A 16,492-nucleotide genomic window follows, 5' to 3' on the forward strand; every position below is an offset into this window, starting at 1 on the left:
TGTCAGTCCGCAATGATTAATGGGCTCCCCGAACTTTCGCCGCTCTCGGGGATCAGTTTTTAATGCTCTTTAGAATTCGCTGAAATGTCCTTGTTTCAAGTTATTACAATTTATTTACGTTAAAATGTTATTATGAGTCAGAGTGGATTATGTTCGGGACTTAGCATATTTTGTTAAAGTTAAATTGCTGGTTATCATTATCAAAATATTTAGGCCAGATTTACACTTTGGTGTGTTAAATTAAGAAACATAAAATGATAAAGATTATTTAGACGATAATTTTACTTTGTTTTATTAAATTTATTTCAAAACCGGTTAAGTTTTCTTATCAAAGAAGTATTTAAATACATGGTGTACTTTTATAACAAAAAATTAGTAATTTAGTCTTTTACATGAAAGTGGTTAATTTAATATGTGTACAATTTGAATATGTATATATTACAGATAAATAAATTATGTTAAAATTATTAAATATGTAAGTATTTATATATTGGAGAGTATACAAGCATTATAGAAATAAACTTTGAGAAGAATTTAAAAATAATGAAAGTTTAAAAAATTCAATCAAACGTCATCGAAATAAAATATCCGTTGAATATTTAAATTGAAAAATTTCAAGTCACAAACCTCGTTTTGCAACGAGCTTGAAAAACTAACAACTTATTTGAATGGTCCAGATTTGCGTTATACAAAAACTAACACGAATAACAAATCTATTTTTTTTTTAAAGTATTTTAAAATCTATAATTGAAAAAAATAATAGAATTTTGCTTACTTTAACTTAATTTTATTAAATTTTACTTATTGCTAACAGATAATGTTGTAAGGATAATTGATTGGTAACTTAATTGGAAAAAATTTAATTCCGATAACTACACTTTCCATTATGTTTATTTTAAGAGGTTAATCTTTTAAAACACCAATGATTTTTAATAAATACGTAATAGAATATTGCTATATTCTAACTTGTTTAATGTAATGGGAAAGCAAGATGTAATTTAAATTTTCTCTTTACAATGCATTACTTTACTTTAAGATATTGCTTAAAAATTTCTAATTTAGTGAATTAATTCATTATTATCTACCACATTTTCACTTTCTCTAACTTATATATGAGTTTCATATTTCCTTATAAGCTTATAAAAAATAACATAATTATGATACTCAAGATTGTTTCATTCTTATTTGCATTAAGTAATGATATGTGAAGTAGTTTAACTTATAATATTAGAATAAATGAATATAAGAATATACGGAGTGGGCTTAAAATTTGTACTGAATTTGTTTATTATCATAATGAAAATATATAAACAAGAATTGTTTCTTAACCTTGTCTGTACTGACCTTTATAGTAGCGTTCAATACGAGCGACTCAGTGGAGCATTAACTCCGTATAAAGCAAAACACATGAGCTGTTTCATAATAATTCAATTAATTAAATGATTATAATTATTATATCTGCACTTGCATGTTTAATGAAATAGCCATTTTGTTATTGTTGAAACTTTATCCAAAATTTCCTCCTCACCTTCACCTCAAGATAATTGTATGTAATTTTGTATTTTCGAAACAAACAGTTAATAATAATTAATGTTAAAATATTCGCGGAAACTGTGATGATTTAAGTTGAAAAAATACATTTGATTTAAAATTACCTGGATACATATAAAAACGAACGGCAACATTGTGAAAAAATGTGTAAATTCATACGAACGCGTATATTTGAGCTTAAAGGATTTAGATAAAATTTAGTACGGAAGCTGAAGCCCTGACTTAGCAAATCGGAGAGTTTTTTCAAAAACACTCTACAATCATGGGGGAAAAAAAAGAAGAAATTCAGCTTTAAAATATTGTTTGTGAAACGTGAAATAACGGAGATAATGCCCGCATGAAATGACACTCGCATTTTAAATATGAATTTTTAAAATGAAAGCCAATCAACACTCAATCAGTCCATCGGCGCATGACCAATGTGTTAATTCGCGGGCAGAAATAAATCGACTATACTTTACTGGGCGATCGTTGGACCATGTGCGTTCGGTAAAATGCGAAATGACAACACGACTTGGAAATAACAATCTTTTTAATAAATTTTATTTATAATTTTATATATTATGTTGTTATCGAAAACTATAATTTTAGATTAATGTGTGACTATATGAAGGGATAATTCTGTTAAATGCAAAAGCCGTCCATTTGTTTAATGTATGATATTTAAAATGCCAGAACATGTTTTTATGTAAATAATTTGTCGTACAAAATTTGTATGCATTACGTCCAAATGAATCTTAAAATATATTATAATTATATAAATTTGTTCCAATAGTATAACATAACATAGCTAAAGGTATGCCTCCAACTAAATAGTACATTGAGTTTTATTTAATTGTAAGGTGTATTTAAAAATATTGACATAATTATTTTGTTTAACTGTTTTTTTTTATACCCGGATATAAATATTATAGTTGATTTTATTTATTTTCATCACTCGTATAACTGTATACAAAGGTCAACTTTTAAATAGAGATTAAAAAAATGTCGGAAATGAATAAAATCATACAACTATTTAAATAAAAATAAATTCTGTAAATAAAAACATTGTTTTGGCAACAACGGTATCAAAAAATCGTGATATACAACTATCACTAAAACCTGGAACGTGTTCAACGGACTGATGTTGAATAGTTCGTTTGCCAAAACAGAATACTTTTTCAAAGTGACACCCGATAAAGGCGATCTGAGGTGAAATATTGAAACCTTTCTTATAAGAAGCAACTATATTCTAAAATGTTTCTACAATCATGTTTTCTTTTAACATTAAAGCAATGATTTAAAACTTAATCGAAATTCATAAAACCAGTAACCTTCGTAATATCGCTCAATATTTATATCGTTGGTGACATTTTTACAATGTTTCTTCTATGCTTCAAAGTTAGAAAAGATTTATTCAGATTTTCATAAGATATTAATATTCAAATTACGTCTCAATAATTTGGTTAAAAAATAAATGGCATAGTTATTTCTTTAACTCGAGTCAGGACACTATATATTAAATTCTAAGCAAATACAACGCGATATTACGGAGGTTGCAGATTCGAATCCCACTCATGTTGATGAATTTGTATATATGTTTTCTATTTGTTTTTTAATTCAATGTGTGGGTTCCAATACGTATTCATTATAAGCAACATCCTAGAACTATAATTGTCCCGTCACATTCAAAACGACAAGTGCGCAACATATTCTTTAAAATCTGTCATCACAAGATATAGAAACTTCAAACATTATGCAAGGGACGTTTACAAATTGTTAACTTTATAAGCGAAATTTTGATAACAACATGCTTTGATTAAGTCGAGTTTATTTGTAATATGAAAATTGACATAGAAACTATGTACATAGACTTTTATTCAACTTTCGGTCGGCAATCACGCGCGTGAGTTTGCATAAAACATGCTTCACTCGGCCGTATTAAATAATATCGGGCCGCAAACTCTAGGATATTCCAAATAGTATTCCGTTTGAACAAACAAACCATAAATTTGGAGATTTAAAAAGCTTTTATCTCTTTGTTTGCCGTTGTCTGGCGCAATACAGCTGAATAAATGCGAAAATTACAGATCGATATGAATTTAAACATTTACATTGTTTGTAAAAAATTGTTAGGTTGACATTAGTGTCGTCATTTTACTTATTAATATGAAGCAATTATAGCAATTAGGCTTATACAATTATAAAAATTACAGTACCAAATAACAAACAGCGACTTTTTGGAATTAAATTACGTAATTTGATAAAATTTATATTACGGAATGAAATAATTCTTGAAAATGATAAATTGAATATTTTAAGTTTTATATTCTATCTCGATTTTCAGATCTTTCCGCAAGCATACATTTTATCACGTAAACCCTAATTCTCCGAGAATAATTAATATGCCAACGGGAACGTTTTAAAAAGATAAAATGGGTTATATTTTAACTCACAACCTGAGTTAGAAAAAGGACTGTTCCTGACTGAAGTTAATTTAGATTTATCAGTAGAGATTTTTTTTTTCTTTCTCATTTCTAGTCTTTTCCACATCGTATAATTTAAAAATCTTAGCTCAGGCATGACACCGTATTTTATAATAATTTTACTCCCTTCTTTTTAAAATAATTAGATTTAAATATTAGAATTAGATTAATACTGTGTTTTAAACTTTAAGACCAAAGAATTATTTTGATATTATTTGAAGATTTTAAATTTTTAAGCCAAAAAAGGAATGATTTTAACTTAAAATAAAGAAGAAAATAAAGTCCCAGCGCTGCAAGTTTTCGAGAATAGTTTCAGCATTGTGCAGTTCGTATCACTGATCGTGAAACAAAGCTATATCTAGCGGGTTCAATGATGCGTGTGTATTTTCGAAGATTTTAGAGGAAGCAATTGTTAAAATCTCAAAAGATATCTCCAGAGTAGGCCTGTACTGTATGATTTGAGCATGAAATTCTGAAAGCAATTCTTTTTAATTAATATCACAACCAATAAAGTGAGTCCTTTCAATACATTACAACGTTTATAAACATTTTGGTTTCAATTTTATCTAAATGACCAGACACAAGAACAGTCTTAATTTAAGATACAGACTGTTATGGAAATTAAAGAAGTAAAATTATTGAATGTATAGAAGCGATCTGATATTTTTATAACAAAAATAGGGGATAGTGATATTATACAGATTAGTTTTTAAGGCTTCAACCAGGTTTTCTATTGTACTAGGCAATCATAAATCTGTCAAAGCATTTTCGAGATTTGAGCAAAGAGCAGCGATAACAGCGCCTGTCGTTTAACGTTATGGCCGAACTTCTAACGAGCTGCCGTAAACTGGATATTTACTTTCTTCACCTTAGAGAAAGGTAGAAATATACTGTGGCTATCGTAAAATCTTATGACACAAGAACTTTACAGCGGTAACAAGCTACAGACTCGTTATAGAAATTTGATGTTTAGCTATACACAATAAAGTGGATTTTGGTATGTCCTATTTTGTATTATAAGTTGTGGATTGCGCAAATGATGTCTTTGTTTTTTACCTGCATGTTCACTATATTTCTTTTTTCCTCTCATTTTTTTATTACCGGAAAACCTTGGGGAGTTAAATATAAAACAGAATACTTGAGGGTAACATGATTAGGTCATGAATTATTTAAATGTTTTATTTTTTCACTTTATTTTTAAAACTGGACTTAGAAGATAATAAGACTTATAAGTAAAATAATATATTTCATTCAGTCTTTCTCAGAAATAATTTGGGGATGTTTTTTTGTTGTAATAATATTATTTGTTTTTAACGATTTCATCAGACAGAGTTTGTTGATAATCCTTATAATTTGAAATATAACCACACAGTCAGTAGGAGACAACATAAAAAAAATATAGAACCTGCTTATATAGATACTAATCTCCAAGTTTCCTCAACCGTAAAATGCAACAAAATTCGTTTAGTAATTTTAACGAGAGATTAAAATAGAGAAGTGACAGAAATGTGCTTTAATTTAACTTTATTTCTAAAAGGGGTTTATAATGGTTTTTAACTATATAAAACGAAATACAACATAAAAATTATATGTTGATATTTAAAGGCTTAAATTTTATCACAGATTTAAAAATTAGGTCGTAATAAATTGTTAGATTATAAAATAATGCTTTAAGTATTTCAATAGTTACCAATCATAATTTTCATTTCCTTGTATTTTATTTTCACTTTGAACCATGAAATAACTTCAAATACTGTTATTTGTATTACAGCACAGAGCTCAATTTCAATAGCAAACCAATAAATGAGTTTCTCTGCAAATAAACTAACCCACAAGGGGACTGTTACATACGACGTTATTAATAGTTTGAGTACTTGTTTACAGGTATCGTGAATACACTCAAATCTCTTCAAATCCACGTCCCCAAAGCCGTTCTCACAGGTCTAGACGCGGAACTAATGTGTACATACGAATTGGAAGGAGCCCAGCTATATTCGATACGCTGGTATAGAAATATGATTGAGTTCTACCGATATGTACCAAAGGAGTCGCCCGCTACCAAGGTTTTTCCAGTGGCAGAGATTAAAGTCGACGTAAGTATACTGAACGTAGTTCAATTTATTTGAAATGATATTAAGACCAATTGGGTTCGAAATGGAAAATAACATAATATTGGTTTAATACTTTATAAATAGTTACATATACTTAAGATGATTTCTTTTTAACATATCTGCTAAAAATGGTAAGTGATGTTAATAGCATGGAAGAACAAAAGCATTTTGTGAGACATAAAACCGATTCAGAGTTTATCCCAACACAGCGGGGTAACGGTTTTTCATTGGTTACAAACAATCTTTGAAAATTTTTTATAATGTACACACAGGTCTAAAGTCATCGATATGGCAATTTATTATACAAAAACTTTATCGTGTCCATAGAGATCTATAAAATTTATCTTATTGAATCCAATCAATTTATAATTATTACGCAATCATATATATGTCGTGAAATTAAATATTTATTCTTTCTTTCCATAGGTAGCAGCGTCAGATCAAAATCGTGTTGTACTTACAGAAGTAGACAGAACGTTGACAGGAGAATACCAATGTGAAGTATCAGCTGATGCACCCTTGTTTCATACAGACATAAAGTCAGCTAAAATGGTTGTAGTTGGTAAGAATATTATTAACCGTACTGTATTGTAATCACTGAACCTGAGCTTTATTGGTGCAATATTTTTGAGATGTTATAAACTCACAAAAATTCAAACTTTTTTAAACATGCTTTTAGATTATTTTACACACACACTGACACGCCTTGGATTTGATTAATTAGTTATAGATTTTTAAATATATGTAAGTGAGAAATGGTCATAGCGAATTTGAATAAATACAAATCTATATTGAAATTTTATGTATGATTGGCACTCTAAAGTCGTGGTGGCCTGGAGGTTAAAAGGCCCGCCTTTCACACGTGAGGGCGCGGGTTCGAAACCTGGCAAGTACCAATGTGATCTTTTCCGAATCATATGTACTTTCTAAGAGTATTTAGACACCACTGACAAACGGTGAAGGAAAACATCGTGAGGAAACCTGGTCTTATAATTTCTAATTATAAGATTGAAATCGCCAACCCGTCTTGAGCAAGCGTGGCGATTAATGCTCTAACCTTCTCCATGTGAGAAGAGGCCTTTGCTCAGCAGTGGGCTTCGACAGGCTGATGATGATGATGTCACTTCTTAGTTAACATTAAATCCTACTTATACTATAAACATCAATGGTTCGTATGAATGGTTGCTTGTTTCACTTTCACTCTAAAACTACTTAACAGATTTCGATTGCACTTCACAATAATGTATCTCATAATTCCACGTTATTGCCGCGAGTACACGGTATAGCAATTGTATTTTGCCAGAACTCACGCAACACACATTATATAGATGTCCCTGCCGGTGGGTTACCACATCCATTGTTTTAACGCACTAGGTATTTCATTCTGAGCCAATTGCTGACATCCACACAAATGAAGTCACGGGTATAAACTAGTATTGTTATATGTTACCAAGTACAATTTTGTAAACCAGCGGAAAATGTTTAAATTAATAGAATCTAGAACGGATGCAAGCAATTCAATAAGCTCCACCAGGATTAAATTACTGCAGCTCTATATGAAATCTATTTCTATTCCAACTAATGCCCCATTCGTGATTTAGATTCTGAGACAGATTAGATTAAAACATTTGCAAATAAATGCGTCTTAATATATAACGATATTACAAACATTAATAAATTTACAATCATTGAGTGCTTTATAGAGTTTTTTTTTTGTTATTATTATATATTTGTCATTTATTTCTATTAGAAATGTTATTAAAATCTTCAACAAATCTAGGCTTATATAAAATTTATTTAATATTTAGAAGCGCCTTATAATTACCATCTAGAACTGATAAAAAAAATACAGACGAATTGATAACCTCCTCCTTTTTTAAAGTCGGTTAAACAGTTACTGTTTATTGACCCATACCAGAATATAAATAAAATCCAAACTGTTTTTCTTATTAAGCCATACTTGGCTACAACGGTTATACTGTGATGTCCTAGTTAGGTAAAAAATTGCAAAAGCATGACGAGAAATAAAATGAGACATTGCCAGCTTATATTGTTGTTTCCCCATCATCCTTACCGTTGGCTTAATGATGCTTATGTGTAACGAAAGTGTTTATATTCTTCGTTATCGAAAAGGCCTACAAAATGTATAAAGTATGTAGTAATTCACTACATATGATACCAGTCAGAAATTAGATGTTGTCATCACCTATTTACCATCTTTGTTTGAACCAAATATGTAAAAATTCTTGTCAACAAAATAATGTCATCGAGAGCAGTATTACTTTGTTTGTAAAGGTTTATTTAAACTTTTTATCACAAGTAATCGTTTAGTGCTCTTGGACAGTATAACTCAACCACGTGTCAGGCATCTCGAATCTGGAAACCAGTCTGCCACTTTAATGCCTTACGTAAATAGTATTACGACAGTTTTCATGGTCTTTTACAGCACTCATGAATTAAAACTCATATATATATTCCCGTGTATTATCCGTTAGCTTTATCATTTCACTTGAACCACCTATTTCTCAAAAAATTCTATCATAAAGGAACCTTTGTTAGGATTTCTGAAATATTGCATACTCACAACGCAAATGGATTTTTGTAAATTAAATTGATAAAAACAAACTGGAATTCAATTCAAAATCGGATTCAATCCGATCTCAGTATCACATAATAGTATTCAATTTTATATTCAATTAAGAAGTATTTAAATTCTCGGTAGTTATAATGACGACCTTTTTTGCACATATTTTCTAATAGTAGAATAAAACGTCTTTGAAATATATATATCTGATTTATTACAAATTCGTTGTTTTTGCAAAGAGACACGCCAGCCTCACTGACGCCACTTGCAATGTCACTTCTTTCAGCACGATCCATGTTACTTTAAAATGAAACTTCAATTCTTATGAATGTCCTTGTATTTCTTGAAGCTTCTATATTCTTCAACGGTCCGCACTCACTGAACTGTCCTGTCGTGCCTCCAGAGGTCGTATTTATACAAAACTTCAAACATAGTTCTATTCTCCTTTTAAACAGTCTTTAATTTCGTTTTACTTCAGACAATAATACCAATAATATTTTATTATAATTGATGACTCGCGTTATTGTTATGTTGCATTCATCGTTAATGCTGATAGCGCCGATATATATAATTATATATACATATATTATATTTACTTTTTAATACTGAATCATATATGAAAAATATTATCAAACTATACCTCTCTTAAATGCTTTGAAACACTGATATTAATTTCATCCAATCCCTAAGCCACAGATGTACTCTTTGTTATTATTTTAAATATCAAAAATATATTAAGAAAAATGTTTAGTTTATTTTTTTACTCATATATTACTTTTAAAAGGAAAAGGAATTTCAGAATTTTATTCTAGTAATATAAAAATGTTAAGCTTATATTGTTTGTGTATTTACGATTTGGAAAAAGGTCTAAGGTTACTTACCTCTGATTCACACTGGACTGGATGAAAATTCATTTCATTTCGAGAAATAAAAATGTCACCTTTTGTTTGTCCATAGAAAAAAATTGAAGCCAAGAAGGTTAAATAATTTTTTTAATATTTGTTTGTAATGTAGCTCGATTAAAGATTGGTTTTTCTTTTCCCTATAACACGTTGTCACTGATTTTAAAATGAACAAAAAGAATTACGTTTCGCTCTGAAAGAACGCTATTTTATTATAAGAAATGATAAATTATTTCCCATATACATATACCATTAAAACAAAGTGATACATAATATTGCTGTTAAGGTTGATAAACATCCCCATTACCTAAATACGCATAAAATAAATCATTATTACTACGTCATTATTCCATACCATCGTTAACAGGCTATCGTAATAAAATACGTAATGAGAATTTCAATAATCGTTACATAAATAATATTTTCATTAATAAGGATTTAAATTAACCCCGTAGTATCTTTAAATTAATTTAATTGAAATGTCTGTTAAACCTCTACATTTGATTTTTAATATCATTACACGTGTATGTATATTTAATTTAAATACAAAGTGAATCGGATGAACTTTGTGGAATTAATTAAAAAGAGCAGCGTGTATTTTCACTCTTGTTTATATTAAAACGCAATTAAACTTATTATAATGAACCATAACAATTTAACTCTTAATAACAATTGTCGGCCGACTTAAGTCCTGTTGAGAACCAAAAATGCAATTGCCTGCATTAAAATTTATTCTTTAACTTGTTATTGTATTTCCTTTTCTAAACCTTATACAGATCATATTCTTTTTGATGGTTGGTTTTAAACTGTTAGTGTTCAGTTAAATAAACAATTATTTCTACGACTCCTATACGGTAAACTAATATTCTTAATTATTTAATAAAGATTATACTATAGACGACACTTTTTGCAGAACCGCCGCTTTTAAGCCCCAATGTTACATCTGATAGAATGACATACATCGGTGGAGATCACATAAGAGCAAACTGTACCTCGCCACCTTCACTACCAGCAGCTAATATCACGTGGTACGTCAATGAACAAATGGTAAGTTCTGTGGCGTAGACATGTAGCATGAACCATTTAATCTTCAAGTGCTATTTGAAATTTTCAAAAAATTAGACTACTACTGTCACTCGTATTATCATAGGAATTCGTTAATAAGTCTTTATCTTGAATTATACGGAATTTAATTAAAACAACCCAGAACGTGGCAATGAAAGTAAATAAAAAGTAATAAGTATAAAAATTTGTAGTACAAAGCATTTCGCAAATCATTATCAGTAACCGAAAAAGGAATTTAAGCTTTAAACATAAATTTATTTACTTTTCGTTCAATAACTTCGGTCTTATCTGGTAACGAAATCTGAAAGAGCCAAACATATTAGCCCCGCAGTAATATATGGGAGATTAGGTTTAAGCAGGAACAGTTGCCCGATACCGTAACTATGAACATTTTGGTCATGTGTTCTGGGTGAGATTTTCAATTAAATTTTCAATTTCTAATTTGATTTACGTATATATTATATAAAGCAATTAAAACGTACGACTCACAGTTAAAACTGTTTCATTATACTTTATGATGTTTATACGGTCTACATGTTATGTCAAAAGTAAAATTAATTAATAAGCTATGAGGTAATAAATAGAATTATTCCAGGTTCCAAGTTTTACGGCAAACCATGTGCTGAATTTTAGCAATGGATATGCATCAAGTCTGTCCACTTTGGAATTGGAGGCAGCAGCACTGTCACCCGTGCCTACACTTATGATACGGTAAGCCTTTTAAGTCCAATAGAAGATTTTTATTGACATTCTGTGCTTGAAAACATTTATTAAAAGTTTATTATCAGTTTTATTCACTTTTAGAATTAAATTAAAAGTATTACGATCACAGTAACGAACTTAGGTATTCCTAAGTTCGTTCGTTCTAATTATTAGGAATAAGGAACTAGGAATAAGTTCGTCGTAAATTTGTACGCGGTAGAAGTGGGAGCTGGAGGTATAAAAGCTAAATCTCTCTACACCCTACTAAAAGACTTGGGCTTGTCCAGAACTAATATCAATTCATTCTTGGAAAGTACTTCAAAGGCAGCCCTAGTACGTTCTTTTCAAATTTGGTTAGGTAACGAGAGGAGCTGGGACGGTGGAGGTGAACGTTTAACGCGCGTTAGATAGATAGCCCTTCAAACCTACACCTGGGATACAAGTCCCAGGCACTTTTAAAGCTCCTCTCCCTACAACGCAATGAACCCGGTACTCGCACGGTAAATCCATGGAAGTTTCGTCTCAATAAATAACTATACCTGTAATCATTCAGATATTTTATCTTAAAAAATTAGTTCAAAAATCAACTGCCTGATTTTCGTTTAATGTATCGATATAATTTAAAATTATAAAGAGATAAAAAGGTAATATTAGAATTTATGAAATAAACAAAACATTGTATAATGAGATCTAAGAGTTTCGCGAGTATTCATTTAAAACTTTGTATATTTAATTTTTACCTAACCTAATGTGTCAGACATCAGCAATAGATATTGCAAGAACAGGAATTAGTAATTTTGGTTGTGTTATACATTAAAATACGTGTTTTACTCATGTAACATTTCAGTAATGATTTTTTTTATATTGTTTTTTAATTTTCTTTATTGATTCCAAGATATTCTGGGGGAAAGTGTTGTTTTTGTTGAATTCTCATCTGATCCCGACTCCTTGTCCTTTTATATCAAAACTCATATACATAATTTCAAAGTTAATAAGAAAGATAAAAACAAATAATATAAAATAAAAGAAAAAAAAAATCAACCAAAAACAACAAAGTTTACAAAACAAAAGTTAAAGTTAAACAAAAAACAAAAGTTAAAGTTAAAGTTAACAAAAGTTAAAGTTAAAGTTAACAAAAGTTAAAGTTAAAGTTAACAAAAGTTAAAGTTAAAGTTAACAAAAGTTAAAGTTAAAGTTAACAAAAGTTAAAGTTAAAGTTAACAAAAGTTAAAGTTAAAGTTAACAAAAGTTAAAGTTAAAGTTAACAAAAGTTAAAGTTAAAGTTAACAAAAGTTAAAGTTAAAGTTAACAAAAGTTAAAGTTAAAGTTAACAAAAGTTAAAGTTAAAGTTAACAAAAGTTAAACTTACAAAAAAACAAGTTCCTTTTAAAATATCAACAGTTAATTTATTAAAAAAATATTACATTACATATACATTTAATGATGTCACACCAATTTTTTTGCATAATTTAATACATATGAATAAAATGTACACATTTTATTGAATATTATTTACGTACTACTTTGTACGTCAATCTAGTTGCTTTATGAACATAAAAAATGTATTAATTTGTCAGTTCGGTTAAACATAACTGTATTTGGAAGTCACATTAATTAGCATTGTGAAATCGTAAATAAATATCGCCGGTTTTTGTTTTATAATGAATTCTCTGTGAATGAAAAGGGAGGGAAAATTTTTGTAAGCAATTTGTTAAATATATGTTTATTATTTATGTTTAATGTTGCTTGTTTGCGTCTGGTTAATTAATTTTAATCCTTTAAGTTAATTCCATTTTATAATAAAAATAAAATTATATGTTTTCCAAACATGCGACCTGCTCATTTATATTAAACAAGTCACAAGTGTTAAGCAAACCTCCTGTTTGTCACATCGGATATTTATCAAGTTTGTAAACGTACCGCTCGTTCAACATTGCATAAGTTACATTTAACTTAAATTATTTAATGTCATTTATAATTTATTCCCATTATTTTTTCAAACAACTTGTTCTGCAACATAACACATGTTTTAAATTTTCTTAGGACAGTGGCGAAGTTTTGCGGTTCACTTTTAATTCCCTAATAATATTTTCCAAAAAAAAAACAATATACACTATTCCAATTTATTTTACTAACTAATTATTGACTGTGACTTCGTCTGCATAAACATCGATGTAGAGAAATGTAGAGAAAAATACACAAATGGTGATAAAACAATAGATATGTTAAACCAACCGCCAGCGCCATCTATTGTCTGTATCGCGTGACTAATTGTAGCTTGTCTTTTTCTGTTGTCTTAGTTACAATAAGATTAATTTTAATCAAAACCTTCTTAATAGTTTTTGCAACAAACATCCATACAAATATCTTCATAAACTATAACATAAGTATAAAAACGTATCTAGCAGCGTGGTCATAGACGTGGGATTTTATATTTTAACTCAGATATGTTTTATATTATATCTCGGATATTAAAAGTAGGCGTGCGTCAAAGACAGCAGTGTGTGAACACTCAGTGGACAAGCCTAGCCATTACATCCGGTTTGATAATCCACAGATCCTTGCTCGTAAAGACAGGTATATTCAAAAATATTCCGTGAGCCTTTTAAAATTAAACACATCCTAATTTCAGTACAGAAGATGGCAATTTTCCAACAATTGAGATACCCTTATCAAAACCATTAAAATCTGATTAAATAAAGTTAGCGCATTTTGCGTCCACCCAGAGCAGTACGCAAGAAAACAAATACATTTTTAGTGGTAGATGACAAATAACAAGATTAACTGACAGACACTTTCATCACCTCTGCCCGTGATACTGAGTCCTATTAAGTAAGCAGAAAGTCACATAAAATAATATAATAAATTACACAGTATTTCGGAAATCATAGTTTCATTTAAATGTATTTTGAAAAAAAAATATTATATGATTAGATAAGAAGATTTGTTTGATGTATTAAGACTAATGTATTAAGTAGCTAATAGTGTTCACATTTTAGGCTTATAACATTAAACCTTTTAAAGGATTTGTTTTAGGCTTCTACTATTGTTATAGAAAGGGATTTTACTCACGTCTGAATCTCTTACTAGGGAGCTATAAAAGGATATGTCTCATACATAATATTATATTCAAGCTTTTATGGGGTGGGTTCGGTAGAATTGTTTTCGTAAAAATACATATAAATTTATTAATAACATAGTCTTTTATTTCAAAAATAGTTTTAAGTTTGTATATAAAATACGTAAACTTCTAAAAAAATAATTTAGTTGCAGCTACTGGTACACAAAAACTCCTAAATACTAAGTTCAAATTACTTCTTTAACTTTCTAAATCCAAAATGTACATTAAGTTAATACTTACAATATGCACACATTAATAATTAATGACTGAGAACTTTAAACTGTACAGATTATAATACATGAACTTTAGTCATATAAGATAAAAGCTTGGTACTGTATAATCTTATGTTCTTAACTTTAATTATTTCGTTAAAAAAATACATATTTAGGGTTTAAGTCTTTTACATTCATTTTTTTTAATGTTATATATATATATATATTAATTGTATTTCAAAAATTTGAATTCTCTAAAACTTACCGAAAATAAATACTAGCAAATATGCAGTAAAGAAACGGCTTGAATATTTTGTTAAGAGATTAACCTTAACAGAAAATACATAACAGTTCTTCACACGAGTGGTAAATGTGCCTTTTAAAACAATGTTTGTAATTGTTACAGCTGTGAAGCATCTATATTCGACGTGTGGAAAGCAACCAGCCACACAATAGTTTTACGAGAGCGAAGCGCGAACCCAGCTTCCGCTTTGGGCAGGAGTTTTACAGGTAAAAATATTGTTTACATTTAATGTATAGTATGTTAGCACAGTATGGTGAATTTGGCGGAGCGAAGCGAGTAGCTTATTTCTGTCTTTACCAAACCTAGAAAATTTCACTACTTTTATGTTGTGTATATATGTGTATATGTATGGAAATGTATTTCCATCTATGTAAGAGAAATTATGAAAATAATATAAATAACCACCTTAAACTACCAATAAAAAATAACAACATTAATAACAGTGTTGCATAACTTCGTCGGCACAAGCTAAGCAGATTATGATTAAGGTTTCTTTACAGGTGCTGCAACAGAAACTTGTATACCTACTATTCTGGTTCTACTGCTTCAAGTAATCTTGCAATTCTTATTAAATAACTTCACAGAGACTTCAATAAGATAGCTGAATTTTGACTACCATGTTATATGTTTTAAATGTAGTGAGGCAGGGTTTTAACTATTGTTCTAGTAAGTTAAGGACAATACTTTTTGAGTTTCCGTAGTTCATTTTATAAGTAAATTGTTGAACTACCTATCGTGTAACATATACAGTTTTAAATATAACAAGTGATTAATATGTTAAATACAAAATATTACAAACATATAATTTTTTAAGCTTAAATGAAATAATTGGGCCTAAATATGTAACTTACTCATTCATTTAATAGTGACCTTTAAATCTTTCTTTGTTTCAATTGGATTAGAAAAAGAGCTTAACTGATTTTATAATTCGATTATGTAGCAACTATAATGATTATTAAAATAGACTGATTAATGAATTGTAAATTAATTTACTATGTACATATATAATTAAAGTTAAATTAATAGTTAGTGTCAAGTAACTTTATATTCCTATTAAATTTAGCTGGCGTTTTAACTGTATTTTTAAATATATTGTAATGTATCGTTAAGGTTAACAAACAGTGTTGTAATAAAATTCTTGTAAGTATTCTATATCTGTCACAATTATAAATGAAATTGCTTGCAATATAATTTAATTTTAGGAAAAAAAAAATTACATGTATATAATGATTCCTGTTACATTATGTTTCGGTATATACCTTGTATTCATATACGTGAAATATAATGGTACTATATTTAAATCTATTTAAATGAGTAACCCTATTCGACCTGTAAAAGCTGCTAAGACTCGAGGCTTCTAAGCAACCCTTCAGTGCTCTTAAACTTTAAGAAGCCCTTCACAACAGAGGTTTTATTCTTTCATCGGGTCAAGCAGAAATACTCTCCAGTTATAATTCATCCTTTCTTTTGATAAT

At 29.0% G+C, this 16,492-nt stretch overlaps 1 protein-coding gene across 1 annotated transcript in view; it reads left to right on the forward strand.

The window, feature by feature from the left end:
* Positions 1 to 16,170, forward strand: part of LOC133320417 (uncharacterized) — a 36,924-nt gene extending 20,754 nt beyond the window's left edge. Inside the window, exons 2-7 of the mRNA XM_061528846.1 lie at positions 5,901 to 6,109; positions 6,554 to 6,689; positions 10,527 to 10,660; positions 11,274 to 11,389; positions 15,120 to 15,223; positions 15,518 to 16,170. Coding sequence (XP_061384830.1) covers positions 5,901 to 6,109; positions 6,554 to 6,689; positions 10,527 to 10,660; positions 11,274 to 11,389; positions 15,120 to 15,223; positions 15,518 to 15,618 — 800 coding nt within the window. The 3' untranslated portion in view covers positions 15,619 to 16,170. The remainder of the gene's footprint in view (positions 1 to 5,900; positions 6,110 to 6,553; positions 6,690 to 10,526; positions 10,661 to 11,273; positions 11,390 to 15,119; positions 15,224 to 15,517) is intronic.
* The last annotated feature ends 322 nt before the right edge of the window (positions 16,171 to 16,492 follow it).

Source organism: Danaus plexippus (assembly GCF_018135715.1).
Source record: "Danaus plexippus chromosome 22 unlocalized genomic scaffold, MEX_DaPlex mxdp_33, whole genome shotgun sequence".
NCBI classification, from domain to species: Eukaryota; Metazoa; Arthropoda; class Insecta; order Lepidoptera; family Nymphalidae; genus Danaus; species Danaus plexippus.